We start from the raw sequence: 10,101 nt of genomic DNA on the forward strand, positions 1-10,101 counted from the left end.
AAGGGTAACCGTAGATGACACTGGTAGGGAAGATGGAGAGCTATGGCTGCAAGAAACAGCAGCATCTCATCTGAGCCCCAGGTGAGTTCAGCAGCTCCAGCAGCTGTGGATTTCTCCCAGTTTTCTTGCTTCCCTTCTTGGGGATCCCCAGTGCTGGATTACAAACCAGAGCCCAGTGAAACTTGAACCTCAGGGCCATTACACAGCTTGGACAGAAAGGGGAACCCCATCCAGGATAGCTTAGATCTCTGTTGTTTGGGGCACTTTTCAGGGAGATAGGGGATCTGTATTTAAACCACTTAAGCCAACAAGAGAATTAAACTGTTCTCCACTTTTTGACCATTAGGCTGATCCATAAAGATGCGAAAATTTGAAATGCAGCTAGAGAACTGTCCTGGGTTCAGCTGCAACAGTTATTTTTCTCCTTCCCAGTAGCTGGTGCAGTGCTGTGTTTTGGTTTTAGTCTGAGAACAACGCTGATAACACATTGATGTTTTAGTTGTTGCTAAGTAGCACCTACCCTGGTCAAGGACTTTCGGTTAGTGAGGAGGGGCATGAGAAGCCATGAGGAAGCAGAGACAGGACACCTGACCCAAACTGGCCAAAGGGGTATTCCATAGCACAGCACGTCATGCCCAGTATAGAAACTGGGGGGAGTCACTGCTGCATTTTTCAGAAAGCACAGGCCTCTGATGTTCTGTGCCCTCTGTTAGGAAGAGGCACTGAAGCCCCTCAGCTCTGGGGCTTGGCTGAAGGAGTGCTCGCTCTTTCTGTGTGGTTAAATGTTCATGGGAGGTAAGTGCATAGTCATGCAGAACCATTTATGTGAAGAAAGCCGGTTTCAGCACATGGAAAAAAATTAAGTGTTTATCTTCATAGGCCATTATAAACATCTCTGTTTTTTCCAGGAGGGGGGAAAAAAAAAAAAGAAAAAAGAAAAAAAGGCACTAACTGTGCTTATAATTTGAATATTAAAGAAATCTTTCATAAAAGGGCTATACTGAAATTGCTGATGAAAGCTACTAGCGGCCCACAGTGGTAGCTCATACCATGCCAAAACCCAACCCCGAATTCTCAGCTGTACCACGTACCCCCACTTCTGGTACAAGACTAGGACGGACTGGGTGCACACGAATGCAGTTAGGAGGGAGCTTTGTCCCTCACTGAAAAAGCAGACGAAACCTCGTCTGCACTGAGGTTTCTCCTCTACTGTAGGCAGTGGGGCTTGCTCGGGCAACCCCGATACCCGGGCCGGGGGAGTCATCCGCGAGTAGGTGGGAAGGCACCAACGCTTTCTCCTCCGCACCCCAGGCAGCTGGACGCAGCTACCCCGCTGTTGGGTTGCTGATTAGGTTCCCCCGCTCGTCTCAGAACAGCCGGAAAAGGGAAGCTTTGGGCGGTGCGGTGTGTTGCTCCCTCGCCTCCCCTTCCGCAGCCCGCTCCGCCCCGGGCAGCTGTGAAGCGCGGCGGCCGGGCAGGTGGGTGCTGTCCGCTTACCCTCCGCAGCGGGGCAGAGGGGCTTAGTGCGCGTCCCGCCCCGCCACCCTCAGGGCTGCATTCCCAACAAATCGGGTTTCAGCTCTTGGACTCGGTTTGGGGCTTAGGCATTAATTAGGCCTTGCGTGTAGAAAAGCTTCTATGGCAAAACGCTATGGTTTTGGGCTTTGAGATACTGATCCTCACCCTAATTTCTTTTCCAGTTTTCGGCATGGCAGTGGACTGGCTCGGCTTTGGTTATGCCGCTCTGGTGGCATCAGGAGGGGTCATTGGCTACGCAAAAGCAGGTACGGTGTGGGAAGGTGCTTGTATCTCCCTCTCTCTCCCTCCTCTCCTTGACTTCCCCAGTAACTTTGTGTGAGCTGGGCGGCTTTTTACCAAAGTGTCCTATCTCGAAGTTAACGCACATGTAAAGTTTATCAGTTTGTGCCATGTGTTGATAACTTGTTGTTGTTAGGGTGTGGTGGTTTTTGGCTTTAGCTGGTGCTTTGGGCTGATAAGCCAACAATCTGCTTTCTGGTAGATGCTGGTATCCTGCCTCTGCAATACGCTCTTTGGGCAAGCTGACATAAATTTGCTTAAGAAAAGCTTTTCCCTGCCACTTTAAATATAATAAGCATTGAATTATAAATGTTCTGGATGGCTTAAATTACTGGGTTTTTTTCCCTTAGAGATTTAATCACGTTTTAATGTTTGATGATAACAGTTTACTGTAAGCTGCAGCGTTTTCAGAAGGATCCTTTCTCCAAATAGAGCTCAACAATGCAAATCAGTCCTTAAACTGGTTCCTTTTCTGGGCTCTGCATCATAAGATTGCCCTCTGACCTACTGCTTTCCTTTCCTGTCCTTTTTCTGAGTTTGCCCTCCTCCAGACAGAACTGTGGATTCATCCCTGCTCCAATACTGCCTCTTCAGCTTTGAAAATCCCTTATCATCTGGTCCCAGATGGGACGACATGGTCATGCTGGTGCAAGGGAATCCAGATCATGGGATTTTTGAAGGAGGAACAAGAACATGTATGGTGACCTGTAGGGATTAAACAAAACAAAAAAAAAAAAAAAACCAAACAAAAAAAAAAACCACCCGAACAAAAAAATCCAAACCAACTATTGTTTCCCTAGTAATAACTTGGAGAAACCCCTACAGGAATGGAACCTTCATCCATAAAGTGGTGATATGTTCTTTTACCGGAACATCTATTTACCCACACAGATGGTGGTCAGTAGTAGGTGCTTTGGGAAGAATATGAGAACAGGGTGAACAAAGATTGATTGATTTTCCTCTCTTCATTTAGTCAATTCTCTGTGTCCCGGTGTTTTGAGACTCAGGAACTTCCTGAGCCAAAGGTAATGAGGCTGTCCTAGTGAAGTGTACATGTCATAACTGCTTAAACAATGCCTTGAGTTAAAATTCAAGGGTATGATGGCTATTTCTTGGCTCCCAGGCTTGTGGAAAGAATTGTAACTACAACATTTTGCTTGGTAAACTGTATTCTGTGCAGAACAGTCACTTACTAGAGTGTGCATCTTGTAATGTACAAGAATATCTGGTGCTTTCTATCATCTTTATCCCTTGCTTTTTATACAAAAAAGGATCTGAAGCAATGTCACAGTTACCTTGTTGACGACTGAAAAATGTTTACTTTCTGGGAGCGATATGCAGACCTCCTGTAACATTTATCAGCTTAGCTTTGCAATCTTGATTCTTTTAAAGGACTTCTTAAAGTCTTTTAAATGGAATATATAAAAAACCACCCTCAGTAGCATTAAGTCCTGAATTTTCCATTATCCTTACTGAGAGCGTTCACCACTCTCAGTGGTCATACCACTTCATTACTTGATGTAAGCTTTAAATCACCAATTTGAATGTGGTATCCTTTATCTAATGGTGTCTTGGGATTATTATTTATACTGAGGACTTGGTCCAAAGTTTAGGTGGGTCCAGAGAACCTTCTTCTAAAATCTGCAGTTACCTTTGGATCAGTCCTCATGTGTTTTTTAAGAGCTATGACCTCCCTCATTCGACTCCACTCTCTTTCTCAGCAACGCTTTTTGTTTGAATGCCCTCCTACCCAGTTCAGTCCACGTGCCTTTTTTTCTGATCTTAAACCTTTACTATTTAATCCGTCTACTTTACTGCCTCTCAAGAAATTCTGATATTACTGTGTTGAAACAACATGCTTCAGTTTGCACAAATAAAACGGTGGTTCTTCCAGTTTTCTCACTATTCTTTTCTTCATAAATATATTAATGGCTTTGCTGTTAAAGAATTAAATACTAATACTATTTGTATCTTATGAAATTTGCACATGCTTCTGGGTGCAGATCAGCATGGTCTTAATATCTTAAAAGAAAAAAAATCCTCTCTAATCTGCTTTATTACAGTGAATGCCATTTTTTGTTTTTTCTGTTATTGTTGGTGTTTTACTAAACAGATAAGCCGATGAGCAAGTTTATTTCTAAGCTTCTAATAAATGCATTATCTTACTCAGGTAGTGTCCCATCACTAGCTGCTGGCCTTCTGTTTGGAAGTTTGGCTGGACTGGGCGCCTATCAGCTCTCACAGAATCCAAATAATGTTTGGATTTCTCTCCGTAAGTTGTTTAAAATTTTAATTAGAAGGGATTTTATTTATCCTTAAATAAAATGAGTTCCTAAAAGCATTCTCAGAAGAGTTAAACTGATGGCGTTATAAACCTAGTTTCAGTCCAATCTTTAGACTTGTGGGTTTGTGAAAAATCTCCATTAGTGGCCAAACTCCACTGCTCTTCCTGGAATGTGAGCTGGTAATGTTACATATTTTTTTAAGGCATATGTTGAGAAGGTGTATTAAAAAATGCTTGTCTTGGTGTTTCTTGCTCAGTGATTTCTCACTACATTACTGCATCCCTTTTACAAGGAGTATAAAGTGCTTTGGGTGATAGTTCAAACTTACATTCTTGTTCCTTTTCTACAGGAAAAAACTAAAGAGGAAATACTTGTTATTTATCATTAGAGTTTGTCTTCTGAATGTCAAAAAACCTAGAGGTTATGAAAGAGAATGTGTGCTAGGATGAAGTGAAACTTAGGTGTTTTGAAAATAATAATCAAACCAAATACCACTATTTCACATCCTTTAGCAAAGTAAGTCAAATAACCATTTTGTGTTTAAAAACTTGTATGTAGTACAGTGCGAATCTCCAAAATTTTGTCTTTCTGCAGTTTACCATATAGAACTCAGGGTTGTGATCAAGTTAGGACAGATTATCATCTGTCACTTTAACCTGTGTGTGTCTAAAGCTCACGCCGGTTGCAAAATGACATGCCTTGAACTTTTCTCATTCACTGATAAGTTAGGGTACCTTGCAATTAAAGTGGGCTGAGAAAATACATGTAGCGAATTCCCGTGGCTCAGATGGTGCCTGACACTTGTTAGGCTGCTGTATCTCTGGCCAGTATTTGTGTTAGTAGTATCCTCTCCATTCATGATCTGTAGAAGACATCAGTGTGTGACGGTTCTCTAGCACTAGCTATGTTTCATTCCCCAGGCTTTGCTGAACTGGTGGCTGCCACCAGGCATCTGTCTTGTACTGGCATGTTTGAAGGATCACTGTACAAAGGAAGTGCTAGTAAATTGATTTGACCTTTGTGTGTCTTCTTTTTGGCTGGATCCTACTTTCAGCATTCTGCAGGAGGCTGGAGCATTTCAGGAAGTGTGATTCTCCTGCAGACTGCCTATACCCCTAGCAGGTTATTTTATTACTGAGGAAAATGGCGGAGATTGTGATTGACTTATTTTTATGTGACAAATATGTGGAATTACAAAGGTGTTGCACACCTGGGGAGATTTAACAGAGAAGCAAGCTTCAGTAATGCCATTTCTCCTTCCTCCTTGGGAATGGAGCTTCCTTTCTCCCTGACATGGAGAAGCTAACTATGGAGAGTCACTGTTTAGTGCTTGGAGAGCTGCTACAGACTATAGCATTTGTTCACTGAAGCAGTTGACCTAGTATCCAGCTCTTCGGTACGTGAAAGTCAGAAGTGAAAGAGAAAGGCCGAGCATTTCTTTTCACTTAAGCATTGTCTGCAATGCAATCCACACTTCCACATCTACTGGATAAGTCAAAAGCTGTGCATGATCAAGCCTAAATAATTGGAATAAGCTGCGCAGATACAGCAAGCTTAAGAGAAATGAGAAGGTATTTTCCCAAATGTGAGACAGTCAGAAACATTTCTGTAATTCAGTAGTATATGGAACGTTCCTTCTTTTTGTGCTTAAAGTTTTTTGAGAAGGTGTATTCTGCTTCTGTTTCAGACAAAATTACATTTAGTGAGGTGCGCATACTGATTAGAGGTTACATTACATTTAGTGAGGTGGCTACTGATTAGAGCTTGAGGCATTTGAGTACTGTAATACTTTAGTTCTTTGTTGTCCCAGTCTCTTACATATCTCCTTATATGAGATTGCTAGATGTCAGTGAGAATATTTAGGGTGGTGTTATGGAGAAAGAATGCCATGGTTGGGATTTGATATGAGCTGGGTCCTGCAGGACCAGTCACTACATAGAAGCAATTGTAGAAGATGAGAGTGGTTGGAACAACATGTTGTGTGTAGCTGTTGCCACTGGGTAGCAGATGTGCGCTAAGACTAAGGATTACAGTGGTATGTTTTCCCTATAGTTTTCTTAGTATTCAGTCTCTCTCTGAGATACTGCGTTCAGGGATTGCTGTTTCTATTTTACTGACTCGGTGAAACTACCTGGCTCCTGTGTCTCTGTCAAGTGGTCAGGATACCGTTAACTCTCTGATTTTAGTGGAAGGTTGTACAAAGGCTGAAATGGATTGCTAATACATAGCAGTTACATAGCACAGTTCCCTTCTGAAGTCTTTTGCAAGCATAAATCAGTTAATTCTCTGAACATTACTACAAGTTAGATACAAAAATGCTCTCTACCTTTTACAAGAAGAGAGGGAATTGTGTGCACATGTCTAGTGGTTCACCTGCACAGAGGGAAGGAGTAAGTTCTAGAGCAATGTGGCATAGTTTTTTTGTAGTCTCCAAAGAAGCACATTTTGACAAAGAAACTTGAGGAGCATGTGTAGAAGCATCTGGAGTGCACTGTCTGCTAGAACTTAATTCAGAATATTTACTCTTCACATACTGAGGCATTCCAAAGTTTATTGACTCTTCTAGTCTATCACATGGAACAACCCCGTTTCACTTCTTACTTCTCTCTATTCTATTAGTTCTGAATTTTAGCATCTCTCACACACATGCATCTCTGCCTGACTGGACTGTATAATCTCTCATTTAAGTTACATCTGGAACACTGACTGCCGTCATGGGAACAAGATTTTACAACTCCGGAAAATTCATGCCTGCAGGGCTAATTGCTGGTGTCAGGTACAACGCACTTTTTTTAATGTCCTATGTGTGATTTCTTATCTACATAATTAAACAGAGATGGAGTGAATAATATTTTGTGAATCTTTTCTGTTTCCATGCATCAGTTACATGGGAAGTATTTGAAAATTAATTAATATTATTATTATTGTTTAATTATGTGGGTTTTTTTCCCTCCCTTAACAGTTTGCTAATGGTTGGAAGATTAGCGCTGAAGATGGTGGAAAAGACCCACGATAAGTAACTGTTGATTTTAAAGTTTAATATCTGAATAAAGAAATCTGATACTGAAGTTGCATGAACACAGAAGCAAGAAGATGGAACAATTTTCTCTATCAAGGCAATTTTTTCTTTTTGTTATACAAGGGGAGAGTAGGATGATGAGACAGTTTACGTACAAGGTGCCATTTGTTTCAATGATCTGGTAGAGCTATTATTGTGTAGTGAGAAACTGGTCCTGGGTTTGATCTTTCCAGATACAGTTCAGTGTATTTTAACACTCCTAGTTTTTATATTCCAGAAGATACTGTGTGAAACAGAGAAGACCTGTAATTAAGAAAGTATCCACAAAGAGGCACCAGAAGTTACTGGCTAAATGCAGCAGTGTATCTCATACCTTTCATACAAAGTATTACAATATATTTTACCCATTGCATTATGAGTTGATACACCATGTCTGTGTAACACCAAACGAATTTTACCTTTTTATTGTGAAATGATGGTAAAATGTTGCTTTTCTACAAGTAAAATCTCTTACAAACATTTATTTGTCACGTTTTTGTGTCCTTTCTTTGTGTATGGGGTAGGGAGTGTGGGGTTTTTTACCTTCTTGTTTTCTTCTCAGTGGAATTCTTTGCAGTGAACTGTTAGTATCCAAGTGCTCTTTGAATTATGTTTAAAAATCATGTTTTAAATGAAGGGGCAGAAGATTAAATAAGGGGCCTTTGTTAGCACTGCATTAAACCTGTTGTTGGAAAGGAACTTTCCCTGTAGATTAATTGAGATCTGTGCTAGACTAAATGAACATTTGAATGTGATATGGCCAAAGGACTGCATAACTAGAACAAAACAGCTTAACATTAACACTATGTAATTCTGATCTTACAGGCTTATTTGACACTAGAATGTATCAGCATTTAGTTTTTATCATGAAGGGAAGTGGCTATGCCTCTTCAAATCTGTCTTTACCAAGAAACCTTGGAGTGCAGAGAATTCCTGGTTCTGCTGTGGTGCCCAAGGATAGTAGTGTGGAAGAGGCATCAGCAGCACCTGATGCCTTTGTTGACACTCCAATTTTGACTGCTTCTCCTGCACTCAATCTCCTGGCTGTGTTAGTGCAGGCACAGGTAATGTCGTCTTAGCACCATGGTGGCAGAGAGGGGCAAGAAATGTGTGAAAGAAAATCCTTTCTCAACTTACTCTTTTGAAATACATGATTATTGATAAACCAGGATTCTTACAGTGTGTAACTCGTATTTTAATGTAATATTTTATGTAGTGACTATTAAAGATTTTACTCTGAGGCCTCTATGCCATTGATTATATATAAACTTTGTCAACTGCATAACATAATTATGGCAAAGCAGGTTTAAATTAACTTAGATCTTACACACTTACCATTTTGTAGTGCTTAAAGGAATTTGTAACAGTTCTCTCAAAGAGCATAAAGCAAATACTAAACTACATAATTGCTCCATTTCATTGATCACTTCAAAACTTGTATTTGCTGTTCTGAAAATGGCATTTAACAGTATTGATCCAGTGACATTTCCATTGTCGTGAATCAATGGAAACCCATGTAGTAGTAGTTTGAAAATTGTAACAAAGTAGTAATTAAAAGCCGATCTATAGACGTTGGGCAAGGTGTGTTGTATGTTACTAACTCTCTTAGCAAAAGTTGTAAAATTAATCCCAGATTTTTTAACATATTTCATATTTCAACCTCTCTGTTTCCAGGCACTTAATCTGTAAAAAAACCTGATCTGTACAGGATGGTTCTGCAGGGAGCAACACTGAAAACACATAAAAGCATGTCTGAAATTCTAGTCTTAGTTAAATCATAGCCTCTTTTGACCATGCTGTAAGCAAAATCCAGCAGAAGTTTTGTAATTACCTTTATATATTTTAAGTCGCCTTATGTAATTGAATAGAAAAATCCATCCCTGCTATAGGATTTTCTAGAGCCATTCAAGAACTGAAGACATTAAAACCCTTCTCCAGACTGCCTGCCTGTGCTTTTAGGCTGATTGTTGGATAATCCTCCAAGGTTTTTCTTCCTATTTTTATTGTGTAGAGTTTGGTGATTTTTGTTCCACTGAGGGTGGTCTCTCTGTAGATTGAGATTATTACTTTCACATTGAATTTGCTGTGACCATGCTATAGCTTCAGTGAAACTTCATGCTGTGGGTCAGCTTGTGTATGGATGTAATGTTTGGAAAGAGGAATTTATTTATTTTTAGGAAATGAACTGTTAAAATAATTTGTAAATTGAATCTATTCAAAGCATCCTCTGAAAATAAAAACGTTAGTTCAGTGTTACTTAGAGTATTGGCTGTCAGCACGAGCTGAAATCAGTACTGATTTCCTTTTTTTTAAATAAAGCACAGAAATGGGAAACTAGTTTTACAATACACAGGCCGAGTCACCAGGATTCAACAACTCGGAGTTGAATCATGCCTCCAGGACTCTGATACGTTATAGTAATGACAGAAGAAGAAAGTCTGAGTTATCAAATCCTTGTTTCCTGGAGTGAAGACCCAGGCCCTCCATTGCACGTGTTGCTGCCACATCTACAGTGCCTGGTGGAAGCTGAGTGGTAGTAGGAAATGTCAAGTATATCTCTCCTGAGAGGATCACTCAAGACTAAAGGAGGGAATTTCCTATTCACTTTGGTAGAGAAATTATCTCTTGAAAGTAGGAGCTTGTCCTGGACTTTGTAAGGGGATTCGTGAATGTACCTGCCATTGTAATAGCGGTTACTTACCGTAAGTCCTGGAAAGTGAGAGGTGTTGAGCTGCCTTCAGTTCCTGCTTTGGATGGGTTCAAGCTCCCTTCCCAGGGGAAAGCTCTGTGCCTTAGGCCACTGGATATCCCACATGGGAATATTGCCTGGGGAAGCCACATCACAGCAGAGAGCAAGAAGTTCCCGGGACCTGTGGAAACAGGAGCGACGATTTTTTTAGTCATCTTTTAAAGCTAAATAGTAACTAGCAAAAACACAGA

General features: G+C 40.6%; 1 protein-coding gene across 1 annotated transcript; it reads left to right on the forward strand.

The window, feature by feature from the left end:
- Positions 1-1,440: 1,440 nt before the first annotated feature.
- Positions 1,441-7,217, forward strand: TMEM14C (transmembrane protein 14C). The gene is made up of 5 exons (XM_010011173.1): positions 1,441-1,478; positions 1,701-1,784; positions 3,989-4,090; positions 6,792-6,879; positions 7,066-7,217. The coding sequence occupies exons 2-5, from the start codon at positions 1,709-1,711 to the stop codon at positions 7,121-7,123; spliced, it is 324 nt and encodes a 107-aa protein (XP_010009475.1). The 5' UTR covers positions 1,441-1,478; positions 1,701-1,708; the 3' UTR covers positions 7,124-7,217.
- Positions 7,218-10,101: the final 2,884 nt, after the last annotated feature.

Source organism: Nestor notabilis, unplaced genomic scaffold, assembly GCF_000696875.1.
Source record: "Nestor notabilis isolate BGI_N333 unplaced genomic scaffold, ASM69687v1 scaffold10153, whole genome shotgun sequence".
In the NCBI taxonomy this organism is placed as follows: domain Eukaryota; kingdom Metazoa; phylum Chordata; class Aves; order Psittaciformes; family Psittacidae; genus Nestor; species Nestor notabilis.